Source organism: Ursus americanus, chromosome 36 (assembly GCF_024610735.1).
Source record: "Ursus americanus isolate L20-20 chromosome 36, mUrsAme1.1.p, whole genome shotgun sequence".
NCBI lineage: Eukaryota > Metazoa > Chordata > Mammalia > Carnivora > Ursidae > Ursus > Ursus americanus.
In genome coordinates, this window is record NC_142162.1 from 22,258,927 (window position 1) to 22,280,140 (window position 21,214).

At 41.0% G+C, this 21,214-nt stretch overlaps 1 protein-coding gene and 1 pseudogene across 1 annotated transcript in view; one reads left to right on the forward strand and one right to left on the reverse strand.

Moving 5' to 3' along the window:
• Nucleotides 1–15,078: 15,078 nt before the first annotated feature.
• LOC148107049 (uncharacterized) lies at nucleotides 15,079–16,024 on the reverse strand (annotated as a pseudogene).
• Nucleotides 15,981–21,214, forward strand: part of SPRED1 (sprouty related EVH1 domain containing 1) — a 116,360-nt gene continuing 111,126 nt past the window's right edge. The window contains exon 1 of the mRNA XM_045816051.2: nucleotides 15,981–16,184. Within this exon, the coding sequence (XP_045672007.1) occupies nucleotides 16,153–16,184 (32 nt within the window). The 5' untranslated portion in view covers nucleotides 15,981–16,152. The remainder of the gene's footprint in view (nucleotides 16,185–21,214) is intronic.

The window sequence follows — 21,214 nt, forward strand, 5'->3', positions numbered from 1 at the left end:
GAATAATATTGTGCAAATAATTCTAGACTTGTTTGAGAACATGAGCTAGAGAACATGAATTCAAATCCTGATTTGCTTCTTACTAGCTTTGTAAGCTTGGGCAAATAAGTTCACCTTCTTGAGCCTTCACTTTCCACATCTGCTAAATGGGTATGTGAGGCTGACATGAGATAATGAACATAGGATGAGCAGAGCATCTGGTACATAAAATTTTAAATAGCATATAAATCTCAAATTGATTATTAAACACTGATTTTCTGAGACTCTCTAAATGTATCACATTATTAACTGACACATAAAAAGGCAATATTCAAATCTGTAAAGTAAGTTTTCTTAAGATAAAGAATATTCATCCAAATATCCTAGTCTAAGGGTATTATGCTAAGCAAAATAAGTCAATCAGAGAAAGACAATTATCAGATGATCTCACTCACATGTGGCATTTAGGAAACAAAACAGGATCATAGGGGAAGGGAGGGAGAAATAAAACAAGACAAAATCAGGGGCGCCTGGTTGGCTCAGTAGTTAAGCGTCTGCCTTCGGCTCAGGGTGTGATCCCAGGGTCCTGGGATCGAACCCCATGTCAGGCTCCTCCACTGGGAGCCTGCTTCTTCCACTCCCACTCCCCTGCTTGTGTTCCCTCTCTTGCTGGCTGTCTCTCTCCGTCAAATAAATAAATAAAATCTTTAAAAAAAAAAAAAAAAAACAAGGCAAAATCAGAGAGGGAGACAAACCATAAGAAACTCTTAATCATAGGAAACAAAGTGAGGGTTGCTGGAGGAGACGTGGATGGGGTAACTGAGTGATGGATATTAAGGAGGGCATGTGATGTAAGGAGCAGCAGGTATTATATAAGACTGATGAATCGCTGACCTCTACCTCTGAATAATAATGCATTATATGTTAATTAATTGAATTTAAATAAAAAAATAAAAAATACACCGATTTTTTTTAAAAAACAACAAATATCCTAGTCTAATTATTGAGTAATAATTATTCCTTAGGCAGTTTCACTAGAATAAAGGATTTCCTTTCTTTTCTTCTATTATTCTTGCCCCCAAAACACATGCTCAGTTTCATTTCAATCCGTGGCTTTATAAAGAAATACCCAAATAACGTCATTCATAAAATCCTCTGCAAAGTCTTTCATGGCCAGAGGTAGAAAACTCTAGCAAGAAATTGTCCTCAAATATATCGGATTGGACCTTTATACGATTTCTGTTTTACACCGTTTTGTTTTTCCATGAATGGCTTGGCTTTAGGCCAGACAGGAAGGAGTCGTAAGGAAAAAGTAGAATTTGGCTAGAAGGAAAAGTTGCAGTTGTCTTTGTATTTCTGTTAGGGAACGACTTCCCATGGCACTGAAGAGAAGCTGTATAGTTTGACCTGGGTAGCATTGCCTTTCAGAACAGAGGGTTCTTAACCTTGACACTTGATATTTTTGACCTGGATTGTTCTTTGGTGTGAAGGGTTGTTCTTAGTAGCATCCCCAGCCTCTACCCATTGATGCCAGTGGTATTCCCTCCCTCACCCCACCCCTCTGCCCCAGTCGTGACACTGTGAACTAAAAATGTCTCCAGACATCACCAAATGTGCCCTGGGGGGCAAAATCACCCACAGTCGAGAACCACTATCATAGAATAATCCCCATGACCTTTTCTACTATGTTCAAGATGAAGTGAGTCTAAAGAATTAGGGAGAAGTTGAAATCCAAATCCAATTTTTACAATGTTTCTTCTAGGATTTTTTTAAGGGCACACTTCGTAAACATTTGATCACTGGCTTGTATTACGCCTAAAAGCACAACTCCGACAACCAGTGTAGAGGCAATCCCACCTTCCTTTGCGAGAGCCGCCATCTCTACAATCTTTGTCAATCTGTGAAGTGCAGCACAGGAAAACGCCAGGATAAGCTCCCAAGTTGGAAGAAGTAAATCTGAATATGGGGGTGAACGGGTTGCTGGGTCAAGGGCTAGTGAGTTCAAGGAACACCAGACCCATAATGCAGTGCCTCTGTGACCAAGCCCGTTGAACTGGTAATTAGGGTGAGAGGGTAAGTTTCCCTGTTTCTTTCTTGCCTCTCTCCTCTCCTTCCCTCTCCTTCCTTTTCTTTTGCTTCAGCTTCTTTCTTTTCCTTCCTTCCTTCCTTCCTTCCTTCCTTCCTTCCTTCCTTCCTTCCCTTCCTTCGCTCCCTCCCTCCTCTCTTCCTCTTTCTTTCTCCCTTTCTCTCTTTTCCTTTCTTTTCTTATCCTTCACTTCTTTGTTTTCTCCCCTTGTCCATGTCCTTTTTCTTCTGGTTCTTTTCCGCTATTACTATTCTAGTCAACACTGGTCCTGCAAGTCAGGCATTCTGGCTGTGACTGGGGCTCTGGAATCAGATGGCCTGAGTTTGAATCAGGGCTCTGCCGGATTCTTGCGGCGAGACCTACTCAAGTTAGTTAACACTATGTGCTTTCATTTCTTCATCCCTAAAACAGAGATGATACTAATCACAGCTATCACATGATGAGATTAGCATATGTAACATACGTAAGCACATGGAACAGAGCCTGGCATGCAGTAAGCACCCAATGTTAGCTATTATGATTCTCTTTATGTCTTCCACCCCAGAAGAAAACTGTACCACAGTTTTATATAGAAGAGTCCACTTTGGCCACTTGTATTTGGTCATTGTGTATTATTGTACTGGGAGAGGAGAAAGTTAGGTGTCTGTCTCATAATACTTTTAGGAATAATCCTTGTTTTGTTTAACACCTTTGTGCTGGGGGATCATTATGGACAAATGAACATTTTATAGTGATAGAACATATGCACTTCCACTGAATTTCTCCCTAAAGTCTATGTGTTGCTATTGCTAGTCTGAATACAATGGATATAGTGTTTCTGTGTGACTGGAAAAAAGGCAGATTTTAAAAGTACATAAATAAAAATAGAATATCGAATACAGGAAAGAAAATTTTAAAAGTCTTTATAAACAATACTTTTCTTTTGTATTATTTTTGCTATAGAAGAAAGTGGCTCACGGAAAACCACATGTGAGAAATGAGTATATTCATAATGGTTACTTCATAACAATATTCAGCTAAGGGTACAGCTAAGGAAATTGAGACAGAGAAATTAATGAAAAACAGATGGATTATGGAATTCACTGAAGAAGAAACATGAATGAAATGAAACCTAGTGGTTAGGGAAATGCAAAACAAACAATAAGATACCATATTGGGTGGCCTTACACTGGCAAAAATTAAAAGAGATTGTTAATATCCACTTTGAGTGAGGGTATAGAGAAAAGGGTACTCTCAAACACTATTGGTGAGAAGATAATTGATTTAAAAAAATGGAAGAGTATTTTGGAAGACAATTTGGCATTATCTTCCATTATTTAAAATGTTCATTCTTTTTGACCTTGCAATTTCACTTATACAAATCTTTCTGTGAGAAATCTTCACCCTTAAGCCCAAAGATAAGTAACCATGGTGCTCACTTCAGCATTGTTTCTACTAAAAACCCCCAAATCTGGAAACAATCAATGATTGATGTCCATTTATACAGAGAAATAGATAAATTTATAGTATACCCACATTGTAAAATACTACATAACCATTTAAAAGAATGAATACTAATATTGAGAATATGCATGGCATGTTAGAAAGTCAAATAATATATAAAATTTGTTTTTATTGTGTGTGTGTAAATACATAGAAAAGGATCTAAAATTACATATTCTAAACTGTTAATAGTAGTCACCTTTGAGACAAGTGAAATTAGAGTCCTCTTACTCTGCACTACCTTACCATAGAGTTCTAAGTTTACAGTTCTAAGTTTTACAAGTAAAACAAGTTTTTTTGTTTTAATTTTAAAAGTCAACAAAAAAGGCAGTTTGGTGTTTTTGTCTTTGCACTTGGGGATTTCTGTGAATGTGTGTGTATAGACACACACACACACACACACACACACACACACACATATGTATATATAAAGTTTACAGTGCTGAACTTTAACTCCAGTATATCTGGTTTGAGGTAGCTGATTAAGTCTTGGGATTTCTTCATATTGATATTAATTATTTTGTACCTTTTCATATTACTGTTTTTAATGCACATCATGACCCAGGTTCACATGAGCTCCCTTCATATTTTGGGAAGGCGATGAGCAACTTCTACCTGTCAACACCGTTGAGGGTACAACACCAGACATTTTGGGAAGATAAAAGAAATTTTAGAAAGCAGAGCTCCTGTTTTCTTAATTTGATATTCAGGACATATACTAGAAACCTAAGAATACCTTGTGGATTAAAGTAAACACACACAAAAAATGTCCAGTATAGAATTTTTACATGCATTCAGAAGAGAAAAGAGAAATGGAAACCCCAGTGGGAACGACACTGGGATGGATGACATAAGAAGCAGGACAGGTGGCCTTGGGCATTTAGTATACTAAAAGCAACCAAGGACAGTTCTTGAACTGGAAATCAAAACAAAGTGCATTATGTAAAAGATTATTTTCTTAGAGCATTTCAGTACTAATTAGTAGATTGCTGAAATAAACCAACAGGGCCTATATAATAAATAACTGCCGGACAATACAATTGAAAATAAATAAGCCAGCCACATAAACACCCATCAGATGCACTCCCTGGGGAAAATGAAGATAGGTATTGGTGAAAGGGGTAACATATTTAAATAGGCTGAGGGTTGGGGAGTGGCTGTAAGCACTTCATCCTCCCAGGGCTTCATCTTCAGCATGCTGACCTTGTTGTTATGTAAGTGTGCAGAAAAGAACCAAACATTGATCAAATCTCTCTTAGTTCCAATTGTCCCTTTGGAGGTTGAAGTGATACAAATAAACAACCATCAGCATTTTGTTTTTCCTATTCACACTCTCCTTGAACACATGAAGCCATTTTCAAGGATGGTTTTTCATTTCATTGTTCTTGTTTTTGTTTCACAATAATGTTTTATGGTAACTCACTGTGAAAAAGTAGAAAATATATATATATTGGTCTCTGTCTCCAGTTCCTGGCACAGAACTCCTAAAACCCTTGTAATTTCCTAAGTGATAAGAACACTTGGAACATCTCTTGTTCTAATATTTGTCTTTGACCCTGTCCCTGACACAGACCTCCTAAAACCCTTGTAAATTCCTAACTGATAAGAGCATTAAGAGCATCTTTTGTTCTAATGAGGTGACTCTGAGTAGCTTCCTAGATGGCTTCTGGATGGGGGCTGGTCATCAGAAAGACCAAGCCATGATTAGAAGCTTGGAATTTTCAGCCCTACCCCTTATTGTCCACAGAGGGGAGAGGGGATAGAAACTGAGTTAATAATTGATCATGTCTACGTGAGGAAGCCTCAATAAAATCCCAACAGCGGAGGCTTCAGGAAGCACCCAGGTTGGCGAACACACATGGGTGCTGGGAGAATGGTGTGCCTGGAGAGGGCATGGCAGCTCTGCACCCCTTCCAACATACCTTGCCTGACTCATCTCTTCCAGCTGGATGTTCATCTGTATCCTTGATCATATCCTTTTGAAATAAATTGGTAAATGTAGGTAAATGTTTCCCTGTGTTCTGTGAGCCACTCTAGCAAATTAATCAAACCTGAGGAGGGGGCTGTTGGAAGCTCTGATCTATAGGCTGTTGGTTAGAAGCACTGGGCTTGTGACTGGCTTCTGAAGTTGGGGCAGAAGCGGAGGCAGTGGCGGGGATGGAGAGGGGGGTAAGTTTTATGGGACTGAGGTCTTAACCTGTGGAATCTGATGCCATCTCTGGGTAGATGGTATCAGAAGTGAGTTAAATTGTCGGATGCCCAGCTGGGGTTGCAGGGAAATACTTGGTGTGGGGAAAACCTGCACCCATTTGGTGCCCAAAAGTAAAGTGTGCTGTGTAGAAGTAAAGGAGACATGCAGGGGAGAAACGCAGTAGAAAAGACCTGGGGTCTTCCCTACACAAAAGGGGGAAAGCGGAGTTTCTTCCTAGATGCTCTCCTACGGTTAATCTTCCATTTTATGTGAAGCAAGTGAGTTGTTCCTACAGGATGTCACTCATGACACTTCTAGCACTTACTGTGGGAATGGGAATTTACCTAGTTACGTCTTCACTAGACATAAGCTCCTTGCAGTCAAGTACTGCTTTCGTTTCATCTCTAGTACTGAGCCTGGCATATTTAAGTAACTAATTAGTTAATGAGTTCTTCTGATACAGTTATCATCTGTGACTTTATCAAAGATGGATCCTTTGAGAGTTGCCCCTAAGGACCACTCTCTAATAAATCCTAAAGTTCTCTCTATCCTAAGTACTGTTGGTTTTGTAAAAGAAGATCAATATCAGAAGTGAACACCATGAAAAAGAATTTAAAAAACCAAGAAATAGGGGCGCCTGGGTGGCACAGCGGTTAAGCGCCGGCCTTCGGCTCAGGGCGTGATCCCGGCGTTGTGGGATCGAGCCCCACGTCAGGCTCCTCCGCTATGAGCCTGCTTCTCCCTCTCCCACTCCCCCTGCTTGTGTTCCCTCTCTCGCTTGTGTTCCCTCTCTCGCTGGCTGTCTCTATCTCTGTCAAATAAATAAATAAAATCTTTAAAAAAAAAAAAAACAAGAAATGATTAATGTTAGAATTAAATGAGTTAAATTCAAGGGATTTCCAAGGAAATTTGATATTGTAGCTATATGAAAAGTAAAGGATAAACTGGGATCATACATAAATAGAATTTATGAATTTGAGTGAAAGTTTGGCCAAATCTCTAATGTCATTTATATATTTGAATGAGTAGGAAGGAGCTTCAGAGATATAAATTCAAAATACAAATTAAAAGTTGTCCTTTTGGAATAATAAATTACCAGTACCATATAAAATAACATTTAAGAAGCACCTACCAAACATCTCACTTTATAAGTTATTATACAAAAATAATCTGACACATATGAAAGTTGGGGTTTTAGAAAAACTTGGAAACAATGGATAACTAAATATAGACATTAAACAAATACACAGTTAAGAATAGTATCATGGGACGTATCAAGAATAACCACATTTCTAGGATGTAGACTAGACCAAATAGTGTAGGGCGTAGCAAGCAATTTTATTTTCCCAAATCAATTCTAGAAAGCTCTATGGAAAATATTAGGAGACATACTTAAAATAAGCAAGGACAATAAGGCAGGTTAAGAGAGACTGTTCTAAGTCCTTGGCACAACTTGGCAGGGGCCCCAGAAGGAAGACTGGGATGATCCAACAAAGGAAGGAAACTTGAAATAAACAAAGATTGGCTAAGACCCAGAAGACACTAAGGGTGTGAAGTGTTTTAGCTTCCTGATAAAGAGCTTTAGAGCTGAGGGTGGCATTTGCTAGTATGAAGGACAGTCAGTGTCTTCTTAGGATTTAAAAATCTTATGGAGAAAGAAAACATCTCTGTCTGGTAAAGTAAGGACTGGCCAGATGTCACTGGAAGTTTTCCGCATCTAATAATTTTTAAACACAGAATTCTTCATTCTGTTGTATATTTAGATTTTCTTATGCGAACCTATTAAAGATACTATCACAAAATTCCAAAATGGACATATTTGGGGATGCTAAGAAGATTAGTGTCATTAGAGGAAAACAACAGCAGTTATTTTTATGACTTGTCATGGCATTTATTCAGATAACATCTTATATTTTCTAAATGTTTCCTTTTGGTTTTCCATGTCTCCCTAGCTAGATTGTAGATTTCTGGAAAGCAGGCTTCCTCCCAGCACCTAAAGTAGTCCTGAATATTCTCTCACCTACATGTCTTTTTTTTTTTTTTTTAAGATTTTATTTATTCGACAGAGAGAGAGACAGCCAGCGAGAGAGGGAACACAAGCAGGGGGAGTGGGAGAGGAAGAAGCAGGCTCATAGCAGAGGAGCCTGATGCAGGGCTCGATCCCATAACGCCGGGATCACGCCCTGAGCCAGGGGCAGACGCTTAACCGCTGCGCCACCCCGGCGCCCCACCTACATGTCTTTTATCCATCCTCTCTCTAGCCCCTGACCAATGCCCTAATTTTCTCTTATGTAGACCATTGCAGCAGCCTTCTTACTGTCTTCAAAATTTTACAATATATCTAGGAAGACATGAAACACCAAAAGGAAACATTCAGATAACACAAGATATACAAAACAGATCATAAAAATAACTGCTGTCTTTTCCCTCTAATACTGACAATTCCTTTATAGCTCTCCTTCTACCCCATCACCTAAACTTCTATATTCTTGGAATTATAACTGCTAAACTATATAAATTACATATATAAACACACACATACATTACCAACACAGGTAGAGGGCTGGAAGGGCCAACTCTGTATGTAAATGTAAGGTCTTCAGTTTTGTTTTTAAGTTAGAGTAGAGCAAACAGAAGTTTTGGAAAAAATGTGATGTTTTAAGATCCCCTGTGTGGCTTGTGGAGAGCTGCCAAGCTTTATACATGCCCAGTAGAGTGTGATGAAGCCTAATTGAAAGTGTAATATTGCAGAGTAGAAAGAGGAGGAATCTTTCAGATAAGTCAGAAAAAGAGAGTTGGAAGAAAAAAGGAATGCTTTTTAGGGAAGCAGGGAGATTTGAGAGAAAAGAGGGAAATGGGGAGGTGGGAGGAAAGGGGCAGCCCTCATGGGCACAGTCCCCTGGCAGAGAGTCCTGGGCTATATGCAGCTGAGTGCCGTGGACTTGATCTAGGGAAGAGCAGAGACAAGATGCTGAGTGGTCCAAATCCTAGACCAGAAAGAAAAGGATAAAAGGAAATAGGAACAAAAGTCCTCTTCGGGCAGGGGGAGGGCAGAAAAAAGGGCTGAAAATGATGGTGGGAATATCTTACTTTTATATACTTGGAGGCTAGGCAAGCCTGAAGAACAATACACCTAGTCAGGGTTAGGAAAGGCCACCTATCAGAGACAGAGATTATTTACAGCAGGGCTTCTTAAACTTTAATGTACCACTGAATCACCTAGGGATCTTGTTAAAATGCAGATTATAATCCAGTAGCACTGGGGTGGAGCCTAAGAGTTTGCATTTCTAGCAAGCTCTCAGGAAAGCTATGCTGCTTTGAGTAGCAAGGATTTAGGGTTATTAAATTTGAGCGTTTAAAGCATTTTTATTAAATAAATAAACACATAAATAAATAAATAAATAAATAAATAAATAAATAAATGCATTAGTGCTTCTCCATGGAGATAATTCTGTGGGTATATCAAAGATTCTAATTATGAAATTAGCCTCTTTTTTACCCTTAGTTGATGGCAATGAAGACATATCTAAGATTAAAAGAAGGAATAGAATACGCAGTTCAAACCAATAATAACATATTCGAAAGCATAATCATTGTTAGATGTCTATATTAATAACAAGATAACTACTTGTGTTGTTCACAGCAACACATCTGCACACAAAAGTACCCAGGAGGACTTTCTGTGATGGTAGAAGGGCTCTGTATCTCAACTGTCCAGAATGGTAGCCACCAACCTTCCATGGCAGTCAAGCACTTGAAATGTAGCTACTATGACTAAGTTTTTAATCTTCCTGAATTTAATTAATTTTAATTTAAACAACCACACATGGCCAGTGGCTAACCATGATCATGAGAGCTGACAGCATCACCAAAAGATAAGCTGATGTTGCCGCCTCTGGAACCGAGGGTATAAGGGCATTTATGTACCTAAGTACCACAGGAGGCAGCTGATAACAGCCAAGGGATTTACTCCTCCTTTTTTCTAAAGTACAGTTCTCCTTCCAAGTCATCATCCACAGTAAAAATGACTTGAAATAGAAAGCATACCCACCGAGGAGCTCATCTTTGAGAAGTTATATATAATATCAAAACACACACACACACACACACACACACACTCTCTCTCTCTCTCTCTCTCTCTCACACACAGGTTTTTAAAGGAGAAAAATTTTAGTTTGAGCGCCAGCCACTGCCTCACTAATGTGTGAACTCTGGCAAGTCACCTAACCTCTCTGATTGTCAGTTCCTAATTCTTTCTGTAAATTGGAATTGATGATAATACCTAGTGGGCGAGGGTGTTAGGGAGGTAAATTCCTAAAGGACTTTCCAAGTTTGATCGTCGTATATAATGGCTAAGTATTACTCACTAAAAGGGAAGTCCAATGCCATATTTAAAACAAAATCCAAGGAATCATCTAGACTCTTTTGTTATAGTGAATTTGTTGCACGCACATAGCCTTGGAAATTTTATGTAACAGATATTTCAATCCTTCATATTTACTGTAATGGGTTGTAACCTTCAAGGAACAAACATGCCAAATCCATTTGGGAGAATGATGGTAAGGGAGAAGTGCTTTATTTAGTAGTGTGGGCCTGGTAAGCATCCTCCCTGCTAAGATTATGCTGAAAATAAAGGAAATCGCAGACTGCTCATTTCCCTTGTACTGGTTGTAATCTTGTGGAAACTTCCTGTAAAAGGCAGTTATAGCATTAAAAGTAAACTGATTTCACACTCACCGGATACTACCAGACCAACAATTGCAGTCCTTTGGGAGAAAAACAGAATAGCATACTTATCCTTTATACTTTGTATTAGTTTGGAAGAACATGGAAACCCTAGTGATGGAGAAACAGACTCATGCCAGAGGCAAGGAAACTATTTAGAAACATGGTTACCATTTAGTAATTCCACTGAGAGGCAGAGCTCATTAGCCAAGAGACTGGTTACACTAAAAAAAAAAAAAAAAAAAAAAAAAAAAAAAAAAAGAAAGAATAAAAAAGAAAAAAAAAAGATTGTTCATTAAACAAAGTATAGCATGAAAATAAAATCAATCCCCTTTGATCTAGGCACATTCTAGCTACAGTTTAGAAATTTAGAATTTTAAAACATCTGCTCAGGGGTAATGTTTAGAAATGGAAATTTGAATATGTATTTTATGCACTGTTAGAATCTCACATGTTGGCATGATTATCTCCTCTTTTGGCTTTTCAAGTATACAGATCTCTGCTGAGAGCTTATTAGTGCAAGGGGTGGCGTGTGTGAAATGCTGAGCTGCTGTAGTGTTCAGGTTGCAATAGGAAGCTGGAGGGGGCTCTGAATTTCTATCACTGTGTCGGTCAATACAGCTTCGTTTTTATACACATACTGGCTTGGCTATCATATTTCACTAGAAAAGCCTTCATTACTGAAAACGACAGCTGAAGAGAACACCAAAAATATACGAAATGCAGCCTCTGCCTTCAAGCCACTTAACATTTAACTGGGAAAACAAACAAACTCAGAAAAAGTTGAGGAGAGAGAGAGAATGATCAATACAAGGGTAAAAGGGTAAAGGCAAAAAGAAAAGAATTTGAGAAGATAAAGTCTGAGTTCATTAGAAAGATGATCACTATGGACTGAGCAGCCTGGAAAGAGGGAGAATGCCTTGAGTCAGAGAGCTACGTGCCATCTGCCAGGGCCTCCATGAGGATAGGCCACCTTTGCTGACCTTTGTGAACTCTGGTCTGATACCTACCTAAAACCCAGAACCCACTTGTACCTTCTTAACTGTGATGATGTCCTATACTGGCAGTTACTTGGCACTTTGTGCTGTTGGTGCATAAATGCTTTTGATAATTAATCATCTATAACAAGTTTGTAAGTGGTTGTGGTTAATTCCTAAAACTGAGGACAATAGTAACGAGAGCCACCTGTGACCAGCCTCTTTCCCACAGACCCACCTGAGAAAACACAACCCAGTAAATACAAGCACATCCCTGCCCTGTTGACCCTGACATGCCCATAGCATCTTTGACTAATGCTCATTGGTAGCTATACCAACTGAATGGAGCCAGAACTTCTGGTGAAACTGCGACCTGCGTCTGTATTTATCTTTTCAAGTCTCATTAGAATCGCTTTCCCTGGCTGAACCAGCCCTTTGGCCTTGATAGCCTTAGCCTATGATAGACATTGGGCAACCCTTTTTTGGGTTCTGCTAGAATCGAGGTTCTTAGGTAGGGATGTGTTCGGAGATGGGATGAAAAGTAGTTGCAAAGAAAAGGGGAGAAGACTGTGAAGGGCTAGGAAGGACCAAGTACCTGGCATACTGCTGGAAAAGCAGGTTCGTCAGTTCCATTACAGATCTGCTGATCCCAATCTTGGGAGTGGGGTTAAGGAATCTGCATTAAAGCAGTTCTTGCAGTGTATTAAAAAAACATTTTTATTATAGAAAAGTTCAAAAGTGTGAAATAATAAAGAGAATGTGCTCATTATCATTTCATAGCCAATCTTCTTTCATCTCTATCCCTACCTACTCCTTCCCACTCCTCACCCTACTGTTTTATTTTGAAACAAATCTCAGATATATCATCTCATCTGTAGGTATTTCAGTATGTATTTCTAAAAGATGAAGACTTAAAAAAACCCCACATAACCGCAACACTAAAAAAAAAATCCCTTATTATCATCAATCTCCGGTTAGTGTTTGCTTCCCCAATTACCTCAAATTTAAAAATATTTGTTCAAATCAGGATCCAAATAATGTCTCCCACATTGCATTTGGTCGCTCTGTCTCTTGTACTGGTAAAGGTACAGACGCTGGGATAGAGTAGTGAGGCCTCTTGAGCTTCGGGTAGCTGCTGACAGCAAGTTAGACTGGAAGACCCCTGGCCCCTGAACCTGAACGTAGGACCATTTCTGATTGTTTTAGAGTAGAATTCTCTGTCCAGATCAAGGCAATTTTCTAAAACGCTGGTAAGATCTTCAACAACTGGGTGAGAAGCGAGGGCTAGAAATGCACCCTTAAAAAGAAGGGCACAAAAGAGTCCTGCGAGTGGTATAGGGAACACTGGAGGCAAGGAAGTTTGGTGACTGTGTCTTGGTGATAGGAGTGGGAACGATCTAAAAAGCATGAATTTGGGCTATTGATCATATATTGCCCCTTTAGGTAAGTAATGTATGTGAAAGTGGCCAGCACAGTTCCTTGCACGGGACAGCCAAGATGGTTTTCATATCTTCTCCAACGCCCATCATTGATCCTTTTCCTGATGCAGTTGAGCCTCAAGCAGATGCAAATTTCTTCAGAAGAAAAGGAGGACTTTGCAAGGACCCAACTTTCCTTGTACTTACTTAATCATAATGACTCTGAGAGCAATCATTTATGGATGGCTTGCTAAGGGCCAGGGCACGTGTCTAGCAAGAGCGGTACATAGAAGAAAACCCATAGTTCTTTGTCGAATGAACAAACAAGGCTGTGCTTAACCTTCCGAGCCACTGCCACCACCATGTCATGGAGTGTACTCTCATCTCCATTTTACAAAATCAGAATAAGAGCTAGCATTTATTGAGCTCTCAATCTGTTCTAAGTGTTTCATATATGTTATTACCTCATGAATCAGCACAGCAGCTCTATGAATTAGGTACTATTCTCCCTATTTTCCACAGGCTGTGTTTAGGTAACTTGTCTGGAACACAAATGATAACTGATGGGACTTGATTCAAATGTGAGAAGCCATAGTGGGTAGTAGGAGGAGGAGGAAGGAGAGCAGGCCAGTACCAGCACTCCCAGGAACAGGGTCTTCCCAGGAACAAGATAAAAAAAACGCATGGTCAGCAGGGGTGACAGAGGTAACCTCTGACTATCACAGATCCCCTCACCTCTTCTAGCCACCAACACTGCCCTTCCTCACTCTGAGTAAGGACAACGCTGCTGCCCAGACAAGAAGCAAGAGTTTCATAAAGAAACCTCAGAAATCAACGGGCTGTTTTTTTTGGGCCGCCTGAGTGGTTCAGCATCTTTATTCCTCATTTATGAAGCACCTACTATGTGCAAAACACTGTTTAACAGGCTAGTGTATGCGCTCTAGAAAGCAGCAATCCTGAAACCTCCTGGCAGATGAGGAGTGCTGGCTAGTTCGGGAGCTTTTCCCACTTTCCTCTTCCTCAGGAATTGTTCTACCCCTCAAGGTGGCAGGAGCAGCGACCTTTTCTCTCCGGTCACACAAACCTGAGAATGAAGAGAAGAGCACTGCACACAAAGCTAGACTCACAGCTAGGGAGATGTGTCAGAAACTTAGGATTCAGTCCCCAGGCCGGATGGGGTACAGGCTGGCTTTCTAGGTAGAAAAGGGATAATAGAATTTGCAGAGCCAGGAGCCGTGAGTTCTCTAGTCCCGCAGACCCTAGACTCCCGGCTGAAACCCCAGCAGGTTTCTGTGCAAAAACCTTTCGAGATGAATGCATACATTGTCCTCCAACAATGCAAAAGTGACAGCTGCCTATTCAATAATCGTTCCGCCTCCGTTTAGAGCAGTTCGTGCCACAGAGGCATCTTCTGCGCTATAGTTATGCAACCTCACTCGCAGCGGGAGTTATTTCCTGTGCTTCTGGCTGCGCCAGATTCATGTAACACGCCTACTCTGGGCTTCAATGGAAGTCGTTCTCCATTAACAACCACTCTAGCTTTCGGAGATGAATGCCCTGCACCGCATACCCCTTGCGCATTAAGAATCCAAGGTATTAAAACTAACTCTAACACACACACACACACACACACACACACACACACACACACACACTCCCGCTGTACATGCAGCTAGGGGACTGCAGCAATGCAACCAGAGGGACAGCAGGCGGAGCTCTCTTTGTACGGTCCCTCCCTCTAACCCCCACCAACTAAAAATGAACTCATGCCAGTTCCATTCTTTGCTCTGCAAGGAAAACACACACAAACACACACACACACACACACACACACACACACACGGCAAAACAGAGCAGCCTCCAATTCCCCCCTTGACCACACTGTCATTCCAGCCTCCTCGTTCTAACAACCCGGATATTCCAAAGGGAGCAACGGGGAGTAACGGGGAGTAACGCGTCGCAACAATGCAACCTCCCAAGCAGCTCCCCGTGCAGCTCGCACCCCCGCCCCCTTTCGCAGCGTGCCAAGAGTTTGGAGCGCGCGCACGCACACCGACACGGTGCCTGACGTATCCCTCCGCCTCCCTCCTCCTTTCCCCGCTCTGTGGCTCGACAACGATTTGGGAAATGAAGGGAGGAGGGAACTACTTTCCTGAAACTTGCTATGCTGCACACGACTTCGAGTTGCAGTGATTCGCCCGGAGGCCGCAGCTCTTAGCCCTACCCACACGCTCTCACAGCCCGGGTACTGCGCTCGGCAACCGCACCCCGTGCCCGCTCTGGCCGCCGGGGGAGGCTGGCGGCCGGGAGAAGTCGCCAGGGACTACTTCGCCTCCTTCTCCCGTGGGCGCCCCCGGTTCGGGCAGCGGCGGCGGCGGAAGGAGCGGGCGGCGTGAGCGCTTCCGCCGCCCCCCTCACGGCTCCCCTCTGGCGGGTGTGAGGCGCTTGCCCGCCGAGCTGCTGGTGGGCACCGGCTGGTGGGGGACCTGCGGCTGCTCTCCTAGCTCTCCCGCTGCTTCCCGGCACCCTGTTTCCTGGGCGCGTCCGCTCTTCTCCGACCCGGGTGGGGGATATCGGCTCGTCTGCCCTGGCCTCACACGCTCCCCGCCGCCCCCTCCTCCCCCTGCTGGAGGCGTCCCGGCAGGAGCGTGTCTGGAGGAATCCGCCGCCGCGAGGCCCCTCGCCCGGTCCTGCTCGTGCCTGAGGACCGCCCCGGTCGCCGCCGGGCGCTAAGCGGGCAGCCGGCGGCGAGGTGGGAGATGGTGGGGTGGGCTCTGGCAGGACCGCGCCGCCGCCGCCCGGAGCCTGGGCTCGGCACCCTCCCGCCGGCCCCCACCGAACGGAGCTCTGCTTCCTCCTCGCCGCATCCCTGAGGGAAGCGCCGCCTCTGCTCCCGGGTTCTCCGCCCGCCCGCTCCTTCCTGGCCGGACCCCGCCGCGCTCCACCCCGGTGGCGGGAGGAGCAGCTCTCCAGTCAGCCTTCGCAGCCCCTCTTCCCTTTTTCCTTTCCACCCACCCTCCCTGGCCTCCTCGGATCCCTTGGCTGGGCGCTGAGGCGGAGGAAGAGGCTGGGGTCGCCACGGCGGAGGTTGTTGCCGCCACCCCCCTGCGGGGGTGGCCGGGGTTCCCGGCTGGGGGGGCACCGTTCCGGGTGAGGCATCCACCATGGTGAGGCCCCTGAGCCGCTGCCCCCGCGCCCCCCCGGCCGCCGCTGCCTCCTGCCCCTCGGTGCTGCTGCTGCCTCTCCGCCTGCTGTTGCTCCTCCATCTCCAGATTGGATCGCGGTGAGGGAAAGATGAGCGAGGAGACGGCGACTTCTGACAACGAGTAAGCGCCTCATTGATCTTGATTAGTACCCCCCCCCCCCAATCTTTCCAACCCCTCTAAGATTGGGTGCCGGAAAGCTTGCAGGCTTGGAGAGTTCGGTGCATCTTGTTCCGGAGATAACATTTGATTTCTTTAGTCATTTAATGGCAGCACCCTCCACGGCCCCCCCCACCCCCCCCGCATTTAGTTGCTTACTTCTGGGGGAGGGTATTGAGTGTTGGGGTGGGATGGCAATTGTACATCCATGAGATGGAGTAATGTGGACGGATCGTGGCGGGGTAGAAATTACCTCTTTGCCTCGAGGACCCCTGGCCTGTCCTTTTTCACTTTAGCATACCAGTCAACATACCCTGAATATCCGTCCTGCTTCCTTTATAGCTATTTTACTTGGAAACTAATGTGTGGGAGCACCTCCTGCAGCAAACTGCTCTTGAATCTTAATTCGATGAGTCAGTGACTCTTAAATACCGATTAAACCCCCCCTCCCCCCTTTAAACTTATGACCTGTAAGCTTCATGTAAAAAATGGTATTAGGCAAACATTTTTAGAATTTAATAACATTAAGGACACCTGGAGTGTGAGAGACGTTAAACTATTATATTTTACCTTTGCGAATACTGGGCATGTCTTTATCAGGGGCATGGAAGAATATTGAATGTTAATTTTTATCCTTCAGCTGTATTGAGAAGCACCATTTACGTTGATTTAACAGTATTTACATTGCTGAATATGTTGATGACTTCATTCATTAACTTCTGGAGTGTCATGGCTTAAGTTTTTGTTTATTTGGGCTGTTTGTTTTCCAAACGAAATACGTTGCCTTTTAAATATTTTGCTTTAACGTAACGGCTGCCTGAAAGAATAATGGTGCGGTAACAGTTTTTACTGAGACCGGATTTAATTCCGTGCAGAATATTTGCATCCGTTCTCTTGTAATTAAGTTCAAGTTTTGTTTATCTTTGGAGGGTTGGAAAGAGTTAAGAGAGTTAGGACTAGTCCTAGGATGCATTCCTTTAAATAAAGTGCATTCCTCGAGTCAGACCTTTTTGAGAGAACTTTAAAATCCAAAGCCTAGGCCTGTTTAACATAAAATAGCTTGAGAAATGCCAAGCAGCGTTTCGCCTCAAACCTCCACCTCCCCCCCCCCAACACACTCTTCTGATGAGCGGGTGTGGGAGAAGGTAGATTGCTGCAGTGTCAGTGCAGTCTAGAAGCAGAAGTGGCCGCCATGTTCTCTCTCTTTTTGTGAATCGCCCTCATTTGCATAGCACACTCTTCATTCATAAAAAAATAATTAAACATCCATCACCTTGGACATCTTGAAAGGATTTCCCAGGACAAAAATTCAGAGCTTGACTGTCTGTCTTCATGTAGATTTTTGAGTTCAGGAAGTAAGGAGAATTCGAAGTTATAGGTTAAATCCAAAAACATACGCACACACAAACAACTACCCCTGTTCTCAGAATGTTGACACAGTTATGTGGGAAATATCAGTTCGGGGAGGTGCTGGGATCACGTGATCTCCTCCATTCATAAAATACCTGGCTGTCCATTCACAGTGCAGTACACTGTCTCACTGCCTTCCGCAGATTAGACCTACTTTGAGAGGGATCAAGAAGTATCTCAGATAACGCTTAGTTAGGGGAAAAACTGCTAAAAATCCTGAACGGAAGGACAATAATTTTTACTGGTATCTTTTAAGAAAGTAGCCTGGATCAAAATGTCAAATTCTGTTTTAGAGATGGGAAAAGACTAATTACCATATTTAAAGTAAAATATTAATATTTCCTTTCTGGATGCATCTAACAGAAAAACAAATGAGGGAATGTGAATTGACACATGCGTAAAATATATTGTTTCTAAATGGGCTCTTTTTCTAATACTTGCTATGGACAAACTAAGAATGCAAGTTTTTCATGTTGTGATACTGATATATGATACTGCTGTTACACTGAAAATGAGTAAAAATTCCCAGTACTTTAATCCCAAAGATGTTCCTATTTGAGACACCAAAAGGCAAGTTGGGAGGGTTGCCTTTTTCTTTAATTTTAAAAAATTCAAAGTTGTTGATGTAGGACAACTTGGAAATTACCTCACTCACCCAGACCTTTAGAATTCTGTTTTCACAAATTTATCCTGCATTATTAATAAGTTATTCCGTAGAAGCTTTGTTATGTTAGTTTTGGTAGAACAGAAAAAAATGTTTTCGCGTATATGTATTTTTTATGAGATGTTAACACTTCATGGGGACAAACTCTTGGGGGGTTTTATTTAATTTTTTTTTTTTTTTAATTTTAGGAAGTGATGTGTTAATCTGGTAATCACTTTTATTAGAGCCAACATTGTACATTAGCTAAGCCACAAAGTATAAACTTCTTTGGAATGTAGTGTTTATTCCAATAATTTATCTTAAATATATAATATTTGAAACGGTAATTTATTACTTATAATTGTATATAGTATGAAGAAACAAAAGATTTATATATGTTATGGCAGATGCCCTTAAAGCCTCAGCATAGTAAAACTCTTTTACCCTCTAATATGGATTTTGTCTGGGCCTTACATATATTTTTTTTCTACTTTATTTTCTCCTTTTTTAGAAGCCATAATCAATAGGAATTTAATTACGTTAGAGACTGTTCTTAACACTTAAAAGTCTTTTCATCTGATTTCAACCTTTAAAAGAGTGAAAATCACCAATATTTTGGGAAACCATTAAGTTTTTCTAGGTAACCATTGTGGAAAAATCCAGTAAGGCCTTTAGAGGCCTCATTTTGAAATCCTCTAAAACGTGCTGTTATTTGAAATTAGAGTTCTGTGTGGAGAGAGAGCTCTCAGAAGTTGATTGTGAGTGTATATTTAATCAATAATTAATGAAGGATCTATTATGTGTAAGATTTTATCTTATGCAGTGCCAAATTTGGGGAAGGGTTGGTAAAAGTCTGCTTTTCTTTTCCATCCTTCAGTAATAACTGGAACTTATTTAGAGTGTCATAAAAAAAAAAAAGCTTTCCTCCTTGCAAAAGTAGTAATTTCAGATAATGTACAAAATAATCCTTAAGGGGAGTAAGTAATAATTTATTTGTGTATCTGTTATTCAGATAACAAGTCTTAACATTTGATATACTATAATCAAACCTTTTCTATGATGTTGATGACTAATTATATTCATTTATTGGATTTTTATTATGTGCCATATACTATGATGAATTTTTTCTGTATTATTTTATGTATATACATCTATTCTCTATAGAGTGGAATTGCGTAGTAGAAACTTCATACCCAAATATATTGTGACTCTTCCGATGTCATTATATATTTCCTAGAACATAGTTTTTAATGGCTACATTAAGTTCAGCATATAACAAACATTAGTTTTAACCAGTCTACTATTGTTGGATATTCTGTTATACCTGAACAGTGCTGCATTTGATCCTGAGTTCTGTCCTACATATCTTTTACTCTTTCCTTAAGATAGTCTAGGAATGGAGTTAAAGGAGATGCAAATTTTAAGTTGTTCTTTCTGCTGCATTGCCCTGTAGAAAAGAAAAACTCATATGAGAGTGCTTATGTCTTGAAATATCTGTCCAGTTCTCTTTGAAAACATTTTTGCCAGTTTTGAAGTTGGAAATGAGATCTTGTTCCTATTTTTAAAATGTGCTGGATGGTGAAATAAAATTGATTAAAAAACCCCCAAAACTTGTTAGGTTGTTTTGGGCAACCGTACTGTTTTCAAGTATCTTATTACAAATAGAATTAAAGTGATCATACAAAAGGCTTTTGCAGATAATTTACTTAACTCTTACCAATTTTTATGTAGTATGGTGTAATGTAAAGAGCATTGGACTTGGAATTGGGAAATGCCTTTCTGTCCTAGCTGTCATTGGTCTGGGATTCTGGACAAGTACAGCCTCTGCGGGCCTCAGTTTGCTCATTTCATTTGAGTAGTTTGAACTAAGCATCATTATAGGCCCTTCCTGTACTAAATTACCCTAAAATAATAACAGTGATAGGCACATTACAAGTCGCTAGGCTTGTAACAAGTATTTGTTAATTGATTAATTTTTTTGGATTGATTTTATTATATTGTTGTTTTTGATACATTTAAGCAAATGAAAGACTTCCAGTAGAGATCTGGTAGGATACTGAAGTAAAAGCATGAATTTTGAAGAGCCAAGATAAAAAATTTGGAGACAATTGGTACATTCATAATCTTTTAAGACCTTATTATTTTGGGCTTAATAGCCACATGTCTTTGATAATATATATACTCCACAGATGGAGAACTTTGTACTGCTCTTTTTTTTTCTTTTAAATAAATACGGCCTCTGGATGAATAAGTGAACAAAAGACTTGGGCTTAAACACCAACTTGAGTAGTTCTAAAAGGAACATACTAACAAGAGACTCTCAGGCTTTACTTACTGGCTAAGTGTCAAAAGTAAGTCTTCATTTGGTTATTCATACTAATCATATTAACCTAAGACTAAGGGATAATTTTACACTTGATTAGTTTAAGAAGTTAACACAGATAATGAATTTTTTCATTCTTTAATAGTTAGATTTAATTCACTATTTATGACAAGTTTTATGTCCTAGCTGCATCTCATTTTAGAGTCGAAAGCCAAAGTCATTACAAATCCCTGAGATGTTTTTGTGGCAGTCAGCATGGTTTGAAATGAAAAAGATCTATTCATGTATTTTTGTTTAATTGTAGTTCATTATTTTTGTTAAAACATAGTTCATTAGTAATGGATCTTAGACTGAGGTGTTAAATTGCTTCAGACATAGGGTTCTTAGAATAAGAATGTTTTTACTAATCTCTAATTGAAACTGTTTACATTCAAAATTGAAGGAAATTCCAACAAACCATAGCAGCATTAGAGAGACTTGGGACAGCAGTTAGTTTTCTAGGGCTGCCATAATGTAACAAAGTACCACAAACTGGATAGCTTAAAACAACATGAATTTGTTGTTTCAATTTTGAAGGTTGGAAGTGCAAAATTACGGTATTGGCAGGGCCATGTTCCC